The sequence below is a fragment of the Oryctolagus cuniculus genome, chromosome 1, assembly GCF_051225735.1.
Source record: "Oryctolagus cuniculus isolate XC-2025 breed Fujian yellow rabbit chromosome 1, ASM5122573v1, whole genome shotgun sequence".
NCBI classification, from domain to species: domain Eukaryota; kingdom Metazoa; phylum Chordata; class Mammalia; order Lagomorpha; family Leporidae; genus Oryctolagus; species Oryctolagus cuniculus.
The window spans coordinates 176,160,798-176,184,761 of record NC_142867.1 but is presented as its reverse complement, the minus strand read 5'-3'; the positions used below and the strand labels follow the sequence as shown (position 1 = coordinate 176,184,761).

The 23,964-nt window shown below is 38.2% G+C and overlaps 1 protein-coding gene across 50 annotated transcripts in view; it reads left to right on the top strand.

Moving 5' to 3' along the window:
• Nucleotides 1–23,964, top strand: part of MPDZ (multiple PDZ domain crumbs cell polarity complex component) — a 182,874-nt gene that overhangs the window by 101,437 nt on the left and 57,473 nt on the right. For 26 of the 50 annotated variants that reach the window (XM_089316996.1, XM_089317004.1, XM_051845745.3 and 23 more), the window contains 5 exons: nt 1,805–2,089; nt 2,338–2,461; nt 7,973–8,171; nt 14,111–14,215; nt 16,909–17,001. In XM_089316996.1, the coding sequence (XP_089173122.1) occupies nt 1,805–2,089; nt 2,338–2,461; nt 7,973–8,171; nt 14,111–14,215; nt 16,909–17,001 (806 nt within the window). Of the gene's footprint in view, nt 1–1,804; nt 2,090–2,337; nt 2,462–7,972; nt 8,172–11,079; nt 11,122–14,110; nt 14,216–16,908; nt 17,002–17,802; nt 17,857–23,964 lie in introns of all 50 variants that reach the window. The other 24 variants (XM_089316957.1, XM_089316959.1, XM_089316953.1 and 21 more) reach the window with 3 other exon arrangements.

Below are 23,964 nucleotides of genomic sequence, written 5' to 3'. Positions count from 1 at the left end.
GGTTGGCAAGGTCATTCAGTTAATATTATCTCTTCTTTAGAGAAAATGATTTATTTGAGAGGCAGACAAAGCTGTCATCCACTGGCTCACTCTCTAAATACACACAGTGTCCCCTGGTGTGGATCAAAACCAGGAGCCAGAAACTCAATCTAGATCTCTGATAAAGGCGGCAAGAAACCAAGTGCCATCCTCCCAGGGTCTGCATTGGAAGGAACCTGGAATCAGCTGCTGGAGGCAGTCATCTAACCTAATCCTCTGTTATGGGACAAAACTGCTAGGCCAAATTCCCCTCTACCCTCCCCCACCACCTGCCCCAGTATTATCTTTAAAGAAGAATTTGGAAAATTTTGGTAATATTTAAGAACAGCATGCCATTTGACCCACCACTCCTTATAGTTCATAATGAATATATTTTTATACATGTGCACCAAGTTGTTTAATATAAATCACAGCAACAGCCAACAATTATTGGGCATTTTTTGTTATGTTAGGCCTGCTTTTAGTACTTTGTGGGTTTTAACTCTGTGCTTTTCAAATGTCCTATTATTTTTCCCAATTAATAGAAGAGAGAAGCAAGGCACAAAGTATTTAAGTTACTTGCCACAGCTCAGGTTGCCCGTGGTGGCAGCTTGGCTCTGTAGCCTGCATTCCAGCACCTCTCATACTTAGGAATAACTTATAGCTATCAGAATTTCTCATAATTAAGATATAAAGATGTTTTAAACACAAGTCAAATACTATTTATTGTGTGGGTCTATTTAGATTTTAAAAATGTGTATGCTTGTGTGTATGCATGCAGATGCATGAAGAAATCTGATTCATAAACACCTATGTGATGTAGCAGTTTTTCCTGGGGAAGGGAATGGAAGTAGGATCCATAAGGGAAAATTTTCATATTGTACTCTGTATGAGTACACAGTATTCATATGTAAGCCTCGACTGTCTCATATGATAATGCATGGGTATGCTACTTTAATGCCTTAAAAATTTCATCAAGAGTGTCAAAGGGAAAACTGATATATTTACTCAACAGTAGCTCCTAAAACAACTGCTTGCCTAAAGCTCATACTGACATAGTATATCTGTTCTATTAGATACATGCATATTTATAGAAATGTAGAATTGTAGAGTTTCTGGGAATTGTAGAAATTGTCCACTCTAAAAGCCCACAGAGATTCTATAATGCACGGATTATGAATAACAGAGTCTGGATTAGACTTTATATTTATGATGACCCATTTCAGTATCTGTTACATCTTCAGAATACTGATACACATTTTCCCTATGATTGAATTGTAAGGCTTTCTATTCTTCATAAATACCTTTAAATGCCTTTCAAAATAATTTTCTCTTGGATGCTTTTATGAATCTAATTAATGTCACCCTTTGTAATGATCCGACCTTGTAATAACTAGGAACTTCACACTGGGTGGACATCAATTACATTTTAAGTGAGACTTGGAAATATAAGTTATTCACTTTTCTCTGTGGCATGAACACTGAATAATTTTATTTGTTGATATTGTATAATATTTTATCTAAATAATCATATGTACAGTATATATGACACGTATAATTCAGTAGAACATGAGATTATGATTTGTAAGAAATATATTTAAGGGTACTTATGGAAATAAAGATAGAAAAGCTGCTAAGTGAAGAACTTACATGTTTATTAATGCTTTTTGAGTAAGAAATAATTGTTTTCAGTTTTATTTTTCATGTAATAGTTGTTTGTTAAGGAGTGGTTTTATAAGATACATTGACAGAAATCTGGTCACAATTTTTGTTCTTTAATCGTCAGGAAGTTACTGAGCATTCTTCCGATCCAGTTCTTGATCTGCATATGTCCTTGGAGGAACTCTATACCCAAAATCTGCTGCAAAGAAAGGATGAGAATCCACCTTCAGTGGACTTGAGCATGGGGCCTGCTTCTGGGTTTACCATAAACGATTATACACCTGCGAATGCTATTGAACAGCAATACAAATGTGAAAACACAATAGCATGGACTGAGACTCACTTACCAAGTGAGGTTATAGCCCGTACAGAACTTACCTCACCTGTGCTACTTGATTCAACTGGAAAGGTTTGTACATTATAATGACATAGGAGACAGTGAAGGGTTTGAGTGTTCTAGCTAAACTCTTACTCTTCATTTGAAATAAATAAATGCTCTCCTGACACTGAGATTTTCAGAAGGCAACCTATGAACTTGTTTTGGTTATAGATTTGTGTAGAATCCAGCACAGCCAATGAGAGCCTGTGTGTGATGTTGAAATCACACTCCAAAGTCTAGTTTTCCTTTCCAGGTAATTTACTTTTTCTTTCTTTCAGGGCTCTGAGTACTTGACTGAACAGAACTCCCTGGTTTCTAATTCTGAATGTGTCATGCTCCAAAACCTATCCAAAGAATCTTTTGTGAAAACTATTACTGCAGCAAAAGGCAATTCTAGCCTAGGTAAGTCCCTCATTTTCCACATATGATGGCTCCTCCAACCCCCTCGCCCAAGGGACATGCTGAATATGGTAGGTTTCAAAACTCTTTGGCATAGATAAGAAAATAGATGTTGAAATTTTCCTGTTGTTTTTACGGTTTTTCTTTTTATGGTACTCATTATTTTTCTTGAAATGGTTAACAGGTTTGTTTACTTCATGCTAGCTTAAATCCCTCAATCTCTTAATTACTTCGAAGTATTCACAAGCCTCATTTACATTCAAGTAAAAGATATAGGAATGGTTTGTGTATGAAATGGCAAATCAGAAAAGGAATTCTTAGAAAATGAAAAGTCAGCAATTTGGAATTCTAAATTCTTTGGAAAAGTAAATTATTAGTTTGTTTGAATGTTACCAGTTATGCACAAGTCAGTTTGTATTTAATTTCTTTCATTCCCTGAAATAAAGATGAAAAGGACAGCCAGGTGTGCCGCTACCAACATGCAAATGTGTGTGATTCAATAGTATTTCCCAGGTGGCAGGATTTTTGTGTCCTGTTACCCATAAAGTATTTCGGTTGGTTAATAATCACAAAAACCTCTGGACTGGACAAATAAGTCTTCCTGTGGAATTAAAGATCCTAATCACAATAGCTAAAACTACATTCAGACAGTGCAATTTGTTTTTCATTGAGTTAAACTGTCACAGACTTAGCCATGTCCCTACTGCTTGCTATTTACAAGCAACATAACAGATCAGTTGCTCTGAATGCCCCAGTACAGCCACAGAATCTGATTAGTTAGCTCTACAGCAGATACCCAGGTCCTTTGATTAAGTAATCCACCAGTACCCATTATGTCAATAGCTAATGGCAGGATCTTGTTTCCTTGTTAAAGTTCACACTTGATGAAGCCAACAGTGCTTCCTCAGGAAATGAGATTCCAGCTCCTGTCATTTTTTGTTTTCTATATGCTAGCCACTATGCATAGACACTATTAAATAATCACTTTCTCAAGGAATATGGATTTAAGAGAGTAAGCTCATTGGCATATAAAGTCCTAAAGGCATTAAAATAAGTGTGCTATGAGAGACACTTATATCAAAAACACGAAAGGCTTAAAAGAGGAACAAATAATCCCTACTCTCTGAGAGTAGAAAAGAAAGATAGAGAAGAGGAAAATATGTATTTAGGTCTTGGGATAGGAGTAGATTTTTACCATTATTTCAGGAATTGGAAAGAGTCAGAAGCTACTAGAGTTTCATACAGGGGTATGAAAACTGTTTGTGATGATGTAGTGTTGTGTGATGGCTCACAAAGTGAGAGTTGAAGCCAAAGGAATGATAGGCAGGAGACAACTGCTGGGCAGGATTATGAGCAGGACACAGGACTTTCCATGTAACCTTCTCAGGCCTTAAGTTTCCAGTAAGTAGTGTGTGCCAACCAAAAAACAGTGACATGATCAGATTCATGTTTTAAGATCATTCTGGCATTAGTTGGTAAATTAGATTGGAAGTAAGTAGATGTCTTTTATAACAGCCATAGTTTGCACAGATCTGATTTTATAATCTACCATTAAGAGTGTGTATTTTTAGTGTACTGACAGAATGTTGGATTTTGTCGAATTTTGTCTTCATCTAATGAGAAGGCTATAAGGATTTTCTTGTTTATGCTAATATGTCAAGATACATTGATTTTACTTTTAGTTGTGGTAAAGTATCGTAACATAAAATGGACAATTGTAACCATTTTTAAATGTGCATTACTGTGGCTGTAAGTGCATGTACATGCTACAAAACTGTCTTCACAAACTTTGGTTTGGAAGACTGATACATTTCAAACACAATTTATGGATTTTCTTTTGTTTTTACTTTTGCAGCCTCACTTTTAAGCATTTTGCATCACATATTGTGTTTCTCATTTAATTCTTTAAGCAATCCTCAGAGTAGGCATTATTATCCCCATTTTACAGATGGGTAAACTGAGGCTATGCATGAGATTAAGTCAGTTGCTCAAGGCCAACCTGGTTGTTCAGTGCTGAAACTCAGTTTTTAACCAGTTTTTTGTTCCACGGTATGTGGTTTAGGCTATTTGAACATAATTTTTCTGAGAAAAAAATGAGAGATGATACAATATACATCTAAAATCTAGTTAGTGCACATTTCTTGCAAGTTTTGAACCTCCCCCAAATCATCATTTAATTAAAGGAAAGTATAAACTAACCCAATTGGGCCGGCGCCGTGGCTCAGTAGGCTAATCCTCCGCCTAGCGGCGCCGGCACACCGGGTTCTAGTCCCGGTCGGGGCGCCGGATTCTCTCCCGGTTGCCCCTCTTCCAGGCCAGCCCTCTGCTGTGGCCAGGGAGTGCAGTGGAGGATGGCCCAGGTGCTTGGGCCCTGCGCCCAATGGAGACCAGGAAAAGCACCTGGCTCCTGGCTCCTGCCATCGGATCAGCGCAGTGCGCAGGCCGCAGCGCGCTGGCCGCGGCGGCCATTGGAGGGTGAACCAACGGCAAAAGGAAGACCTTTCTCTCTGTTTCTCTCTCTCACTGTCCACTCTGCCTGTCAAAAAATAAAAAAAAAAATAAAAAAAAAATTAAACTAACCCAATTGATATGAGCCTCTTGGTTTATACAGTTGACGTGATCTGAAAGCTTTAGTGGTGGATTGGTTCATGCGTTGTATGTGCTGTTAACAGTGAATTCAGAGGACATGTCAAGCGTTGCTCGTGATGTTACATGTCCATGGCTTTCTTTATTGGAGAGTATGTGGAGTACATGGTGCAAATGAGAACAAGATGATGAGTTAGATTTGCAGTATGGGCCATTGAGTTAAATTTTGTTTTGTGGACATTTTTATTTTAAAAGAGTACAATTGTTTGGTGAGTCTTGGTGGGAAGAGTGGGTAAGGTCAAGCTATAGTACCTGAGCCAGCCTCTTTGCTCAAAAGAAAAACCCTTAGGATGAATTGGTATCTCTGCATGTTTGTTGTTTTATGGTAAGAAGGGGTATAGAGATGTCACTTTTTTTTTTCTGTGAGCAAAGCCAAGTTTATTGAAAGCGAGAAACCTCCTACTGCAGCATTCAACTCCAAGTCAAGAGAGGAGTTTCCTGAGATTTCTTGTTAATGATAAGATGTTAAAAATCATTAGAAGGAGTATTAGCAGAATATTTTAAATATAATTAATAATGTTTCATTCTATCAGAAAACAACTAGGAACTTGGATTGCTAATGTTCAGTCATGAATATCAAGCTGGAAACATAATCCAGTGTTCTTAAAATATTTGAAATATATGTCACTTTATATAATTAGGATTAATATATGGAAAGACTATATTTTAAAAAAATATGTAAAACTTAGAAATTGTGACTTCAGTCAAAAAAAGTTTCTTATGAATATCCTGTTAGCTTTATAACTCCTCTTGTTTATATAATCTTTTAGGCAGGAGACTTAGCACTTTAAGTGAACTACAATGTTTCTGCATAATTTTAAACATAATTTCAATGGTTTTATATTTTTTTTTTTTTTTTTTTTTTTTTTTTTTTTTTTTTGACAGGCAGAGTGGACAGTGAGAGAGAGAGACAGAGAGAGAAAGGTCTTCCTTTGCCGTTGGTTCACCCTCCAATGGCCGCCGCTGCAGCCGGCGCACCGCGCTGATCCTGGCAGGAGCCAGGAGCCAGGTGCTTTTCCTGGTCTCCCATGGGGTGCAGGGCCCAAGCACCTGGGCCATCCTCCACTGCACTCCCTGGCCATAGCAGAGAGCTGGCCTGGAAGAGGGGCAACCGGGACAGAATCCAGCGCCCCAACCGGGACTAGAACCCGGTGTGCCGGCGCCGCAAGGTGGAGGATTAGCCTATTGAGCCACGGCGCCGGCTTGGTTTTATATTTTTGAAGGAATAGGGTGAGGGTAGGGTGTGAAGGGAACATTAATTCAGATAGAATGTGTTGAAAAGGCTGTTTTGAGGAAGTGATATTGAAGAGAGAGAAAGCTGGCTTTTCACAAGCGCCAGAAAGAAGGTAGCTTGCAGACTCCAAAATGCAGAGAAGCTGAAAGAAGTTTACTGTGGCGGGACCCCAGGTGGCCAAGGAGTGTATGACACAAGGGAAGGAGACACACTGGGAAGCCAGATCACCAGTGCCCTATAGATTGTGCCAAGAAAGTGTGTTGTACGTTAACACAATGGTAGCAAACTGTTAAAGAATTGCAAACAGGACCCACCATTGTGGCACACAGCTTCAGCTGTGTGAGTACATATAATGCTGAGTGAGTGCTGTCGTTCATGAGTGCTGGTGCTGCACTTCAGATCCAACTCCTCGATAATGTGCCTGGGAAAGCAACAGCAGATGACCCAAGTGCATGGGCCCCTGTATCCATGAGGGAGACCTGGATGGAGTTCTAGGCTTCTGGCTTTGGCCTGATGCAACCCCTGCCATCATAGCTATTTGGGGAGTGTTGAGATGTGATTTGTCTTTTATGAATGGTCTCTGTGTCTGCTGTGAGAAAAAGGCATTGCAGGATCACTGTTAGAAGCCAGGTGACCAGTTAGGAAGCTGTTGCCCAAAGACAGGCAAGAAATGATGTTGGTCTAGGATTCATATGGGAATGGAGAAAGTTAAAAGGATTTATGATAAGTTTTGAAGATAGAAGTAAAAGGACTTGGTAATGGACAAAATATGGGTATGAGAGAGATAGGATTCAAGAGTGACTCTGATATTTGTGTTTTGAATAACAGTGATGGTATGGAGGTATCATTTACCAAAAAGGGAAAGACAAGTGAAGAAATAAGGGGATGTGAAAAACTGGAAGTTAAAGTCTAAGGCTACATTTCCATGAGGCATGCAAGGGCTGTGTCAAGAGAGCAATTGACTATCCAAATTGGGAGCTCACAGGAGCTCAGAGATAAAATGGAACAGATTGGAATTCAGTTTATATCAGTTCAGTTTCGCAAACTACATTCAGGCAGTGTGATAGGAACTGGGGCTTGATAATTGACTATGAGTTTCTTGATGTTAGGAATTCTATACTATGCTTTTTTATCTTAAACAACTAGTATAGGACCTGGAACATAGAAACTATATACTAAATTAGTTCTGAATGAATAAGTGACTTAAAATGGTTATATCAGAGAATTTCTTACTTGGTAGACCCAATTTTTCATTTGTGGTTCTATTTTTATTCTCCTATCTCTGTAAGAGATGAATTACAGTTACAAAATGGATTGGATATTGTCACAGTGTTCTCCCTGAGAGCTTTCAGCTTCACTTCAGTGGCAGTACATCAGGTGGCTGAGCTTACATTCATCCCACAATGTAGAATTGTTTCTTCTCTAGTGTATTCTACATGAGTTACTTTAATCTGGATATCATTTTACAAATATTTTAAAGTTTGCTTTGGTTAGAAAAGCTTTTTTCTTTCCTATTTTTTTTTGACAAAATGTTTCCCCTTTTACATAGGAATTCATAACTATCACTAACTTCAAATGAAAAGGAGTTGAAAATAATGTGTTTACTTCATATATGTGTTCATCTTTTCCTGTAGGGATGACAGTAAGTGCTAATAAAGATGGATTGGGGATGATAGTTCGGAGCATTATTCATGGTGGTGCCATTAGTCGAGATGGCAGGATTGCAGTTGGGGACTGTATCTTGTCCATTAATGAAGAATCTACCATCAGCTTAACCAATGCTCAGGCACGAGCCATGCTGAGAAGACATTCTCTCATTGGGCCTGACATAAAGTAAGTATTGTCTGGATCTCAGTTTGGTTTGGGAAAGTCAGGAGGTTCAATTATTTCATCAGATTTTTTTTTCCAGGATGTACTATTTAAACCACAAAAGTTACCCTACATTTCTTTAACATAAATCACTAAAGAATTTGAATAGCTCTTGATTGTAGGTGTAGTCTCTCTAAGACTGTAAGAGTGTTAAAATTCTAATAAAATTTTCTTGGTATCTTAATTGTACCTCTCCAGTATACTCTATAAGAACTGTAGCTGTGAGAGTTATAAGACATCTCTCACAAAACAGGAGAATCCACCCTTGGGTTCTTAGAAGTTAAGATTGACCTCACTACCTAAGTGACCTGTGTGAATCCTAGAACCAAGCAAGCTTTTGATGAAGGCCAGCATGAGAAAGAACAGTACTCCTCTTACCCGCAACTTCCTTTTCATTAACAGCCTCGTGACCCAGAGGGAATTCACCAACGTGTTGGTATAGTCTGATTATAGGTCATGTGGGATACTTTGTTGGAAACTGCTTAAAATTTCTCATACTGATCTGAAAGCACGTCATATGTGCTTTCAGATTTAGATTTTAAGACACTGAACTTTCCTTGAGCCAGTATAAAAATCAGTTCATTACTTTATTGTCACACCTCATCAATGTGGCTTTCTCCTCTAACATTGATCATTTAATATTTGCTTTTAATGTATAAAGAATAAATTCTTGAAGTAAAGCTCAGGGAAAGATTGTTTATCTTAAACTGATACTGTGATTACTAGTATAGGAAACGTTTTTGATTCATGATACTTTATTGACTACATTTTTTATTACTGATTCTTTTGCACCGGCCATATTACTAGAGCTTAGGTTAGAAAAGCTATATTTACAATCTGTTTTTCATTCAACCATCAATAAAAAGCAGGAAAGTATATAGCATTTGGAGTGAATTCTGATGCTTAAATTATTTTTAGGCAGAACCTTAACTAATGGTCTTTCATATTTTTGTATGCCTTTTTGACTTTTGTTTTACAATTGAACAGAGCATCAAATCATGTAACTATTACTTAATTACCTTAAGATAGTGTAAAAACAAGTGAACCTCATTAAGTGTCAGTCCCTGTATAATAAGAGAAAAGAGAAACTTCGAAGTGCTTTCATTCCCCACCATTTGTGGCCAGTTTTCCTTCATTTTTCTTAAAAGATGAGAGATATAGATTCACTTGGAGACTATTTGCTTAAACAATTTTAACTTACATAGTTTAGATGTAGTACAAAATGCAGACCGCCTAGTACATTGATTGTTTTATTGTACCATGATATACATGGAAGGCTCAGTGCCACTGATGCAGCTTTCCTGCCTATGTTTTGGCGAGATTGTGAATCCAGAATCAGTACTCGGTGCTAGCCTCACCCATCAGCCCTAATGTATTATTGTAGAAATTAAAACTGGCCAAAAAATAAGATAATTGTGACATCAGCTTGGCACAAATCATACATATAGTCAACTCCAGAAAATTTTCATTTTTCAAGTTCAAAAGTCTTTTTCTCTCTTTCTTTATCTTTTGGTATGTGTGTGTGTGTGTTTCCCCTTTTGGCTGATTCAGCCAAATGTACCCAGTCATGTGGGCAATGGCTCTATCATGATCCTGATGGATGGATGTCTAGAGAGCTTGCTTCAGAAGCAACTGCTTTAAGATCTCAAGAAGCAAAATGTACTGTAGAATATTAGCATTTTTAAAAAAGAAGAAAAATCTTGCACCCTTCTGTTCTCTGGAAATCAATTAGCTGGTCAGTTTTTGACATATACCCGTGCTTGCATACTTACACACACACTCAAAAACACAACACATTGATTTCCTCAGTGTCCTACTAATGCTCTGATGCAGATGGTTATAGCTTGACAACTTGAGTAAATGATAGAAATTAGTATCATCCTTACATAATTCTTTCTGAAAAATGTGTTAAATGATAAAACAAAAATAGTCTGCCGTTTAGATTGACCAGGGTTGTACAGCATGTGGTCTGAGCTTTTCAGGAAGTGTTTTTGGTCTTGTCTCCTTCCCATATTTGCCTTTCCTGAAGCAAAAGATTTAGAATTGCCTTGAAAGGAGTCTAGTCCTGTTATTCTGAACAGAACCTTAACATTGCCTCTGACTAATGCAGCTCTGTTAGCTATTGCTTGGAAATGAGCTCCATCCATGTATCTCTTTATTTCTTATTATGAACCTAGCTTGAATGATGGTAGCTGTGGGGGCGTATATTATAGGGGCATTTAAAAAAAAAAACAAAACTCTGGTTCAGTTACATAATTAATTGGTTTTTTAGGGAAAGCATTGCTTATTGAGACAATTAACTGGATTTCATTTTGCCATTTAGATAGCTAGGAACTTTGTGTGCCTTCATGCAGGCCTGGGTAGATAATCTGAGTTTCAAGAGTTCAAGAATAGCCAGTGTAAGTTCCAGGTTTCATTATTTTCTATGGAAAACCAGATGTGAAACCTCACCAGAATGCATTCTGTTTCACTTCTCACTCCACCTTGCCAGGAGCTCTTATATTTCTGTAATAATAGCCAGGGTTTTGTGCTTAGCAGCAGCTGCTTACAACATCTGCCAGATAATTACTGAGCAGAATCAGAATTCACCTGCCTTAACCTAAAGTGTGGGATGAATTCCTGATCAAGGAATAAAAGATTGATTGCAGTTACTTTCTTCCATGCTTGTTAATAATCACTGCTATAGACACTAGTAAAGAGCAGATGCTTTTCTGGGGGAGGTGTAGATGGGAGGGAGGTGGAGAGGGTATAAAAAACAACCAGGAGCACCCACTTTTAACTACATATGTATGCGTCTCACATTCAACACAAGACATTGACATTTGTTAACACCATTGTAAAAAGATGCCGTGGCGTATGCTTCACATTCTAGATTTTCTGCAGCACCTGCTGACTATCGAGCCCCCTTTTATGTGTGAGTATCGGTGATTCAAAAGCTCATTATGGCTGTGTGTTACAACTTGTCTGTGAAAACCATTTCGTGCTTTTGTAAAGTCCCAACGCGTACGGATAGATCTAGATATAGATTCAGCGTATACTTTGGCTTTTTTTTCCCTGCCTTTATATAAGAACATAAATTCAAACAGAGCTATGGGATTGTTAGATTTTTCACATCACACCAATGATTGTGAACTCATTTGAAAATGATATTTTCCAACTACTAAACCTTCAAGCTCCTTTGTAAAGGAATGATTCTGTCTGCATGAGTAGGCACAGTCTCTGGATTAACAGCCCTATCACATTCTGGCTTCGCTAATGATACATGTTTTTTCCTTCTACTCTGCATTATCAAAGGTTACTTTATTTTTAAAAATTTTGATACAACTCTCAAATCAGCTGTGTCAGCATGTACAGCTTCGGTGTTCTTTGTTGGGGCTTTGGAGGCTTTGTGTGGTCCTGCGACCAGGCATGTGTAAGAGTAAGGGTGTGCTGTTGCATTGTGGGATGCTGTTCCAGGGGGCTTGCTGTGTCTACTGGGACAAATATTTCTGAAAACTGCCTGCTTTACTCATTCTCACTGCTACCAAAGTGTTAGAAAAATCTTTGTAAAATTTCTCATTCCCCCAGTTTGGTAAAGGAAGAAAACAAGCGTTGACTGAATACAGAAGAAAACTCATTTTCAACATTGTTTGGTTAGAGCCATCTTTACCTTCTCCATCCAACTAAAATATTTAATACTTTGTACTGGTTATTGCGAGTTTTGCTGTTGTGCCCTACTTTCCCCTCCCTTCCTCCCTCCCTTCCTTCTCTCTTTTTTATTCATTCATTCATTTATTCATTCATTCATTCTTTTAAACTTAAGGTTTTGTCTATATTGATTTTCTTGAATCTTAATAGTCTTCTCAGAATTTATGTTTTATGCTTATTTTTCTTTGTGTAAAATACAGTCTTCCTTCCAGACATAAAGTATTGTGTATTTTTGACTCCTGAGTTTCGAAGAGATAATAGTAAATTTGCAATTCAGCATTATTTTTGTTAGCACCTGAAACTGTTTTAATAGATGAATAAACATGGGCAGATTAGAATGCAACCCTCAGTTCCAGACTAGTCCTAAATTTACTGATCTGTGTTTTCTTGCTTTGTTTTTCAATCCTTGAAGTTAAAGTATCGTGAAGATATTCCCAGAGTCCACACGTTCTGCAGGAGGGCTTGGGAAGAGCAGGAGAGCTGAGGTTCTGTTAGAGCACTGCCTAGTGTTTGTCCTGTGCTTCTCAGTTTATGGTAGCCTCAGAGAGGCGCCTCTTTTTGACAAAGGGTGTGGGAGTTCATCAGTGGTATTTACTTTCCTACCGCATCTCCAAGGACAGGAAAGCCTCACGCTTCGGTGAAGTCAAAGGTTTTATGCTTTTTTGTGAGATCGCCAATATGTTCTTATATCTTTCTCACTCAACTAATTATGCCTTTGATAAAATTTTTCTTTTCTTATATAAAACAAGTCTTTTTGTCCTTGCCTTTCCATGCTCAGGTTTTATTTGGTTACTGTATTAATGGGTAAACTATGGCTAGATGGTTAATAAGCTTCATGATTTCTGTATTGTGCATGTTTTAGTGCTTTTTTCCTTAGTTGTATCAACATGCTGCACTAACATGTGCTGATTCCAGCTATGTACTTTTCTTACCTTTCTGATTCTTAATTTGAGGATCTTAGAACAACCTGCTTTAAAGAAGTTTATCAAGTCTGTGAATAACTTCTTAAGATACCTGTAAACTTGAGTTCAAGTGTCAGTTTCTAAATGTTACAGCTGTAGTCATCATTTAACACTGTGGCTTCCACATAACAGGCCTACAGCCTGTTGAAGCAGTAAGTGACCATTCAAGTGTAAATAACACACTTTTCTTTGAACTTACAAGTGAACTTATAAGAAATTGCGACAAATTGTTAAGAACTTTTCCATAAACTTAAATGGTTTAACTTCATGCTTCAGACTTGAGAATTTATAACTTAATAGAGCTAACTTAATTATTGACAGTGCTTGCTAAAACTATAATTAATTGTAGAGAAATATAAAATACAATGGGATATTTAGTGTTTTAATGGAGTCCAACTAATTTGTTTCTGCTAGAGAACCCAGTTTGGACAAATTAATATTTTAATGGCAATTATTATTCTAAGGATTTATACATCTTCCTATTTCCTAAAAAATGTTCATGTAAACAAAAGAAAACAAGAAAGCAAGAAAGAAAAGGAGAAAGAATTGTGTCTATGAACTACATTAAATCTGTTCTCTTTGTATTAATAGGTCATTAACATGAGAATTGTGTTGTAATAATTATGCATTTCTATGACCCGGAGAATCTCATGTATAAATAAATCCCTTAAAAGAGAAAAAAAAGAAAGACATTTTCTTCCCCCAATACAATTATTGGTAATCACAGACTTTGGCAGCAGCATTAAAAAATTTAATTTCATTGTTACTCTTGCTTATGGAACAGTTTATCCTTTGAAAGTTTGGGTTCTTTGCTAATGGTGCTTTTCTTAAGATTTCTTTATTTATTTGAAAGGTAGAGTTAGAGATAAGGAGATAGGCAGATTTATAGCTCTTTTATCTGTGGATCAGCTCTCAAATGATCATGACGGCTGGGGCTGGGAAAGGCAAAAACCAGGGGCCCATAACTCCATCCGAGTCTCCAGCATGAGTGGTACAGGCCCAAGCACCTCAGCCCACCTTTTGCTGCTTTCCCAGGCACATTAGCAAGGAACTGGAATGGAAGTGGAGCAGCCTAGACTTGAACCAGCACTCCTATGAGATGCCTACATTGCAGGGCCCCTGAGGGTGTTTATTAAATATGTTGTATGAAAATGTAGGGAGGAAGAGATGACGTAATTTGTCCTATGTAGTAGCAGGTTTTCCTAACAGGACAACTATTATTTCCCTTTGCTTTCATGGATTGTTTTGTTCCAGAATTACGTATGTGCCTGCAGAACATCTGGAAGAGTTCAGAATGAGCTTGGGACAACAATCTGGAGGAATAATGTCCCTAGATGCGTTGCCTTCATACACTGTCAGGTAAATGAACCTTAAGTCCCCTACAATGAATGGCTGATAGAGGAAGAATTCTGAATTCAGAATCAAAAAGGACTGGAGCAAATACAGAGTGTGAATTCAGTTCACTCTTCTAAGAATAAAAAAAAAATTCTTCCCCTTTATTACTTAAATAATTATCACACAGTATCAAAATTTTTGGAGTGTATGAATGTTTGAATGATGAAATTAAAGTCTAATTCTGTCACCATGTGTAGCACTTTTATATACTAAATTTTGTTAATTTACCCAATATGAATATTATTTAATTCATTAGAATTCCTATAGTTTTTCTATAATGTTTGTTCCTTTCATATAAGTACCGAACATCTTCTTAAGTTTTATTTATTCCTCTATTATCATATACACAGATTCTGAAATATTTTAATAGTTATTTTTACCCTTTTTGGAGAATGTTGAGCTGAACTTCTTGGTATATGAGTGTTCATCCACATGTTAGAAGACAGAGTGGCTTTTTAAAAGACCTTGATATGCAGCATTTTAAGAACCTCTAAACGGGCTGGCGCCGCGGCTCACTAGGCTAATCCTCCGCCTTGCGGTGCTGGCACACCAGGTTCTAGTCCTGGTTGGGGCACCGGATTCTGTCCCGGTTGCCCCTCTTCCAGGACAGCTCTCTGCTGTGGCCCGGGAGTGCAGTGGAGGATGGCCCAAGTCCTTGGGCCCTGCACCCGCCTGGGAGACCAGGAGAAGCACCTGGCTCCTGCCATCGGATCAGCGCGGTGCGCCGGCCGCGGTGGCCATTGGAGGGTGAACCAACGGCAAAGGAAGACCTTTCTCTCTGTCTCTCTCTCTCACAGTCCACTCTGCCTGTAAAAAAAAAAAAAAAAAAATCCCCTCATTCTCCAATCCCCTCCTGAGTCTCTACATACTCCTCTGTGCCTGCAGGGCAAATCTCAAGGAAACCATGGAAAAACTGCTTTTCTAGTTCCTGTCATTGCAGAGCTAAGTACTGCTGCCCCAGTGTCATTAAACTCTGTGGGTTTTCTTTCTTTCTTTTTTTTTTTTTTTTTGACAAGCAGAGTTAGACAGTGAGAGAGACTGAGAGAAAGGTCTTCCTTCCATTGGTTCACCCCCAAATGGCCGCTACGGCTGGCACTGCGCCAATCCGAAGCCAGGAGCCAGGTGCTTCCTCCTGGTCTCCCGTGCGGGTGCAGGGCCCAAGGACTTGGGCCATCCTCCAGTGCACTCCTGGGCCACAGCAGAGAGCTGGACTGGAAGAGGAGCAACCAGGACAGAACCGGCACCCCAACTGGGACTAGAACCCGGAGTGCCAGCGCCGCAGGCGGAGGATTATCCTAGTGAGCCGCGGCGCCAGCCAGGAGCCCTTTCTAAGTTATTCTTGTCTGTCTTCCAACGCTTTTTTCCCCATCATATTGTCTCCAGTTTTATTTCCAGAGGGTGAGGACTCTTTTTGACCTTCTTGTGCTACATCCTTTGCATGAATGCAATTCCATGATATTGTTTTGAGATTCCTCTTCTTGGGACTGTCCCAAGGAACCCTAACCTCATCAGAGCATTATTCTTCAATCTGCACAAAAGAGGAATTCAAACACAGAGAGCGAGTAAAAGGAAGTTTAAGCACAAAACCAGATAGATTTAATTCCAGAAATTTAAACACAAAATCTACCACACATGTCAAAGAACGAGACATTCAAAGTGAGCCTAGGAAATTGCTTTCCAGAAATGTGAAGCACATTCAAACACAGATGGATTATTGGATTAGGTGACCTCTGATCTCAAAATATAAAGATTATATAATTTTAGGGACTTCAGTTATTCTGTTATAATTTGAAAATATAATTTCTTTATATGTTTCAGTTTAAATAAACATTTATTGTGTCAAAATTTTTATAGTCTTTTCTACTTTAAAAGGAATATATGGACATAATTTTTAACAGCAGCATAAGGACGTGCCACAGTCCTTTAACCTTTCTCTTTTGCCTTTGCAATGCCATTTATTATTGTAAAGCTTACCTTTGGGAAGTTAATAGTTGCTGATAGTATTATATACAGCTTTATTTGTGGGCAATTGACAGACTGGAAACATTTTCTTATCTTTTTGGCATTTTGTAAAATCTGAATTGCTATGAAAATGGAAAAGTGAACTACAGGTGCATTATACCCTGCTTCAAGTAAGGAGTATTCTGTGTCTGGACCCCTACAGCAGGGCTGAAGCTTGACCATGAGCATTGTCTATTTCTAAAGGAAAAAACATTGCTCTGACCTTAGGAAGCAGTGATGCTAACCTCCTGGCATACTTGATGAGATTTCTTCAGAGCAGGGAGCAGAGTTCTGCATGCTCTTTTTGCACGTGATAGGAATTTATGAAATATTATCTGAGTAATTTTTCTTTTAAAGTTGGCTATTTATCCCCTTCTTCCTATTCCTTTCCTTTGTTTTCCCATGTGTCTTCAGGAAAAACAGACTACACAACCTTCTTAGTGTTCAGATATCTTTCCAGACTAAGTTATGGTTGATTGATTCTAATGTAAAATTTTAATTCTATTTGATTTTCATGTCCCTGTGAAAAAAATGTTGCATCCTTGAATGTGCAGGTATGTTGAAAATATAAAACAGTTCAAGTCTGTGTACATACAAGACAGTCTTGCATGCTTGTACTAGATTTGGGGGTGTTCACTGTCTAACTCTTTAATCAGAGACATGCCAGAACTACCAGAGCGAGAAGAAGGAGAAGGAGAAGAAAGCGAACTTCAGAATGCAGCGTACAGCAATTGGAATCAGCCCAAGCGGTGAGGACTGTTTCTGTTTCCAGCTCACTAAATGGTTTTGTAGTGATTAACAAGAGAGAGGTGTGGTTTCAGGTACTGGGTCACAACTTGCTACTTGTGACAGTGGGAAAGTTACTGAATATTCCTCACCCTCCATTTCTTTTTTAGTGTGCAGTAGAGGAAAACATGTCTGTAACACAGATTTAAAACTAACATATATGCAAGTGTCTGGCACATGGAATGCACTAAATAAAATTAACTGTGGAATATTATGCAAAGAGAGTTGGAATGGATAATATTTTCTGTAGAGTTTGGTTTTAGGTATACTGTCAAATGTTATTTTAAATTTTATTTGGAATTTCTATAAACTAGATATTAAAGCATATATATTCAAAATGCACGTGCATGGGAGTGTGTGTGTGTGTGTGTGTGTGTGTGTGTGAAAGTAAGCAGCCTTGTTATCACAGGCTGTGTTTATCCAAAGCCATATTTCATCCAGCCCCAGATTGACATAATAGGAAAGATGATTTTCCTAAACATACTTAGATATTTCACTGTGCTTTGCTAAAGCATATCAACATGTTCATGCTAAAATCAACTTCAGTTTAATAGGAATTTGTTGAGCCCTGATTATGAATCCAGACCTGAAATTGATGATTTAGTGACTAACAAGGGAGTGAGTTTAAGATGTAGATATTGCCTTTGAGGAAGTCTTTATATACTTGGCTGAACAAGTAGACACATGAGACAATTAAAGAACAATTGCAATGTGTTTTGCATAAGCATAAAGTGTAAGTAATCATTGATACCCCTTTTAAACAGATATAAAGATAACCATCATGATGGAATCTGTCATTCAATAATATCTGTTGCACAGTGAGTAAATAAAATGCTCAGAGGAAGCTTTCAACTCTTCAGGATGGAATGCCATTTGATTATTTGATGATGTATCCTGCTCACAAATGAGCTTGAATCTGTTGCGATCATCTAAACCGTGTTCAAAATATATTTTAAAAAAACATCATTTTATGTTGCTTTCAAAGAAACAGTAAGCATTTCCAGCCATGGAAATGAGTTTTTGATTTGAATTTCTTCAAAACACAGTGAGCTCCCTTAAAATATAATCAAGGTCCACGGTCTCTCTATAGTACTTCCTACATCTAGCAGGATATTTAAGTGCTAGATTTGTTCAGCATGAACAAGGTATTTCCTGTCTTATTTATTGAGGCTGAGATAAGTTGACTGAAATTATTTTGTAGCAGGTGGTCATTGTGATAAAACTGAATTTTGTTGGTGAACAGGGATCCTGGGGTGGGAGGGGGAGGGGAGGGGATATGTTGGGAGAAAAGTAATTTTCAGAAAGCAAAATTCAAAATGATTGGCTCCATAAGGGTCATATCTGAATTCCAGCTGTGACATGTAAGGCAGGTTTCTTGATCTTCTCTAGGTCTCAGTGTCTTTATGTGAAATGGGTTTAGTAATGGAACCTCCTCTCCATGGCAGAAGATTCAGTGGGGTAATGCATACATTCCTGAGTCAGTGATTGCTCTTGTCTATCAGCAACAAGCATTATACTGTTGATCACTATTAATAAGCAAAGAAAACACATTGAGCACAAGAATCACTGTGGAATTTTCTTATGAGAAAGAAGATCCTGGAATAGAAAATTTTATACATTTCTGTGCAAACCTAACTTCCTTATCAGCCTAACAGAGAGAAGAAATTCCTGACACATGCATGAATCTTTCTAAAGAAGATAGTTTGGGATCAGCATGATGGCTCAGCGGGTTAAGTCATTGCCTTTTTTTATAGAAAGCTTTTATTTAATAAATATAAATTTCATAGGTACAACTTTTGGATTATAGTGGTTCTTCCCCCTTTCCACCCTTTCCCACCCCAAAACCATCCCACCTGCTACTCCCTCTCCCATCCCATTCTTCATTATGATTTATTTTTAATTATCTTTATATAAAAAAGATCAACTCTATACTAAGTAAAGATTTCAACAGTTTGCACCCACACAGACACACAAAGTATAAAATACTGTTTGAAGACTAGTTTTACCATTAATTCTCATAGTACAACACATTAAGGACAGAGGTCCTACATGGGGAGCAAGTGCACAGTGACTCCTGCTGTTAATAATTGACACTCTTATTTATGACATCAGTCATCACCCGAGGATCTTGTCATGAGCTGCCAAGGCTATGGAAGCCTCTTGAGTTCACAAACTCTGACGTTATTTAGACAAGGCCAAAATCAAAGTGGAAGTTCTCTCCTCCCTTCAGAGAAAGGTACTGCCTTCTTTGATGGTCCCCTATTTCCACCGGGATCTCACTCACAGAGATCTTTCATGTAGGTCATTTATTGTCACAGTGTCTTGGCTTTCCATGCTTGAAATGCTCTCGTGGGCATTGTAGCCAGATCCAAATGCCTTAAGGACTGATTCTAAGGCCAAAGTGTTGTTTAGGGCATTTGTCATTCTATGAGTCTGCTATGAGTCTCCCCATGTAGGACCTCTGTCCTTAATATGTTGTACTATGAGAATTAACAGTAAAACTAGTCTTCAAACAGTATTTTATACTTTGTATGTCTGTGTGGGTGCAAACTGTTGAAATCTTTACTTAGTATAGAGTTGATCTTCTGTATATAAAGATAATTAAAAATAAATCTTAATGAAAAATGGGATGGGAGAGGGAGTAGGAGGTGGGATGGTTTGGGGGTGAGCAGGCGGGTATTGGGGGAAGAACCACTATAATCCAAATTATAGAATGTTGGATCATTCTCTCCTTTTTATTTCTTTTTTTTTTTTTTTTTTTTGACAGGTAGAGTTAGACAGTGAGAGAGAGAGACAGAAAAGTCTTCCTTCCGTTGGCTCACCCCCCAAATGTGTGCCACTGCCGGGGCGCTGCACTGATCTGAAGCCAGCAGTCAGGTGCCTCCCCCTGGTCTCCCATGCAGGTGCAGGGCCCAAGGACCTGGCCCATCCTCCACTGCCTTCCTGGGCCACAGCAGAGAGCTAGACTGGGAGAGGAGCAACCAGGACAGAACTGGTGCCCCAACTGGGACTAGAACCCGGAGTGCCGGCTCCGCAGGCGGAGGATTAGCCTAGTGAGCCACAGCGCTGGCCTTTTAATTCTATCTATTATTATTAGCAGACACTTGGTCTTATTTATGTGATCTCTTTAAGTCATTGCTTTTGATGCCAGCATCCCAAATCAGAATGCTGATTTGAGTCCTTACTGCTCTGCTTTTGATCCAGCTCCCTGCTAATGCATCTGGGAAGGCAGTAGATGATGGCCCATGTGCTGGGGTCCCTTCTACCCATAGGAGAGACCAGGATGGAGTTCCTGACTCCTGGCTGCCCCCTCGCCCATCCCTGGATGTTGTGACCAGGTGTGGAGTGAACTAGCAGTGGAAGATCCTTCTCTCTCCCCCTCTTCTTCTTGCTCTTTCTCTCTCTCCCTCTCTGTTCCCTATCTTTCCCTTCACTTCCCTCTCTTTTTCCCTGTGTTTCAAACAAATCTGTTTTAAAAAGAAGGTAACTTGTACTCACACCATTACATGTAGAAGCATTAATCATCTTTTAGGAAATACTTCATAAGACTATGATGAAGGATCTTACCAGAATAACTAGACATTTGAATAAATAAGGAACAAAATTTATGAGTATATATAATAGCATTCCAAAGTGATGAGACATCAGTTCATGAAATAAACAAAAATTTACATTATGTCAAAATAGAAAACACTTTTTTAAGCAAAATGTGAATTTCAAGATTGGACTTAGGCTATATTACCTTTTTTTACATGTGATTTATGTTAACAGAATTGGTAAGGTATATCATTTTTCAGCTTGCTTAATTTTTCTTTGAATCCTCTGTTTTGGAGATCTATCTAATTTATTTGTGTTACATTTCAATATATAAATATATCACAACTTATTCATTTTTATCTTGATATTGGATAGTTAACCATGATTTGTTATTATAGTGATTTTGGGCTGGAACTCTATTTCTTTTTTTTTTTAACATTTCATTTATTTACTTGAGAGACAGAATAGAGTTATAGTTAGAGGGAGAGACAGAGAAAAAAAGTCTTACATCTGCTGGTTTACTCCCCAGATGGCTGCAACAGCCAGAGCTGCTGAGCTGATCCAAAGCCAGGAGCCAAAAGCTTCTTCTAGGTCTCCCACATGGGTGCAGGAGGAGGCTTAGCCTCCTAAGCCACAGCATTGGCCTCCCCTTTCTATTTCTTTATATAGGAACATATCTAGCAAACATATCCAGAAGTAGAATTGCTGGTTCATTGGTTTATATGTATTGTTTACTTTTACTTTATTAGAAATTGTCAAATTTCTTTTTAAGGTGGCCATTTATTTATGTACATTTTATTCCCCCTCTCAGAAACCTTTTATTTAAAGTGTATAAACTTAATGCATTTAATAATTACAACCATAAGATTAACTCTATACTAAGTAAGGAGTTAAACAAATAGTCTAAAAAAAACAACTTCCTAAACAGTAGAGACAAGGGCTCTTCAAAGTCATCGAATCTCATAATGTCAATTTCATTTCTATAGAGTACCTTTTAGATTGCCTGTTAGTCACTGTACATTAGGGAGAACATATGGCATTTGTCCTTTTGGGACTGGTTTATTTTGCTAAGTATGATGTTTTCCAGTTTCATAGATTTTGTTCAAATGAAGGGTTTCATTTATTTTCATCACTGTGTCATATTCCATGGTGTATCTATCCCATAATTTCTTTATGCAGTCTTCAGTTGATAGATATTTGGGTTGATTCCATATCTTAGCTATTGTGAATTTAACTGCAATAAACACAGGGGGTACAGATAACTCTTTTATATGCCGATTTTATTTCCCTTGGGTACATTCCCAGGAATGGGATGGTTGGGCCATATGATTGGTCTATGTTCAAATTTCTGAGGTGGGGCCAATGCTGTGGCACAGCAGGTTAATGCCCTGGCCTGAGGTGCTGGCATCCCATATGGGTACCAGTTTGAGACCCAGCTGCTCCACTTCCAGTCCAGCTCTCTGCTATGGCCTGGGAAAGCAGTACAAGATGCCCCAAGTCCTTGGGCCCCTGCACATGCATGAGAAGACCCAGAAGAAGCTCCTGGCTCCTGGCTTTGGATCAGTGCAGCTCTGGATGTTGTGGCCAGTTGGGGAGTGAACCATCAGATGGAAGACCTCTCTCTCTCTCCCTCTTCTTCTCCCTCTCCCTCTCCTCTCTCTCTGTAACTCTGACTTTCAAATAAATAAATCTTTAAAAAATAAATTTCTGAGGTATCTGCATATTGTCTTCCACAGTGGCTCCAGTTTATATTCCCACCAACAGTGGACTAGGGTACCTTTTTCTCCATATCCTCGCCAGCATTTGTTCATTAGTTTCTATATGAAAACCATTTTTATGGAGTTGAGTTGATACCTCATTATTTTGATTTGCATTTCCCTGATGGCTAGTGATCCTCAACATTTTTTCATGTGTCTGTTGTCCATTTGGAATTTGTCTTTTGAAAATTGCCTGTTTAAGTCCTTTGCCCATGTCTTAACTGGGTTGTTTTGTTGTTGTTGAGTTTCTTGATCTCTTTATATATTCTGGTTATTAATCCTTTATCAGTTGCATAGTTTGCAAATAATTTCTCCCATTCTGTCAGTTGCCTCTTCACATTGCTGAATGTTTCTTTTGTAGTGCAAAAGTTTCTCAAGTTGATGTAATCCCATTGGTCAGTTTTTGCTTTGATTGCCTGTGCTGCTGGGGTCTTTTCCATGAACTCTTTGCCTTTGCCAACTTTTGGCAGGGTTTCTCCGATGATCTCTAATAATTTGATGGCATCAGGTTGTAGATTTAGGTCTTTGATCCATTTTGAGTGGATTTTTGTGTACGGTGTAAGGTAGGGGTCTTGCTTCATACTTCTGCATATGGAGATAAAGTTTTCCCAGCACCATGTGTTGAAGGACTGTCCTTGCTCCAGGGATTGATTTTAGCTCCTTTGTCAAAGATAAGCTGGTTGAAGATGTGTGGGTTGATTTCTGGGGTTTCTGTTCTATTCCATTGGTCTATCAGTCTGGTTTTTTGTGTTTTTTTGTTTTGTTTTGTTTTGTTTTGTTTTGTTTTTGTTTGTTTTTTGGCTAGTACCAGGCTGTTTTGATTATAACTGCCCTGTAGTATGTCTTGAAATCTGGTATTGTGATGCTTCTGGCTTTGTTTTGTTGTATCAGATTGCTTTAGTTATTTGAGTTCGCTTGTGTTTCCATATGAATTTCACCATCATTTTTTTCTATATCTGAGAAGAATGTCCTTGGTATTGTGATTGGTATTGCATTGAATGTGTAAATTGCTTTTGGTGGTATGGACATTTTGGTGATATTGATTCTTCCAATCCATGAACATGGGAGATTTTTCCATATTTTTGTCTTCTTCTATTTTTTTCTTTAATGTTTTGTAATTCTCATGGTAGAGATCTTTAATGTCCTTGGTTAAATTCAGTTCAAGGTATTTGATTTCTTGTGGCTATTGAGAATGGGATTGATCTTAGAAGTTTTTCTCAGCTGTGGCATTGTCTTTCTATACAAGAGTATTGATTTTTTTGTATTGTTTATATCCTGCCACTTTACCAAACTCTTTTATGAGTTGCAATAGGCTCTTAGTGGAGACTTTTGGATCCCCAATATATAGAATTACATCATCTGCAACTAGGGATATTTTAGCTTCTTCTTTCCTAATTTGTATCCCTTTTATTTCTTTTTCTTCCCTAATGGCTCTGGCTAAAGCTTCCAGGACTATATTGAAAAGCAGTGGTGAGAGTGGTCATCCCTATCTACTTCTGGATCTCAATGGGAATGTTTCCAACATTTCTCCATTCAATAGGATGCTTGCTGTGGGTTTGTCATAAATTGCCTTGATTGTGTTGAGGAATGTTCCTTCTCTACCCAATTTGCTTAAGGTTTTCATCATGAAAG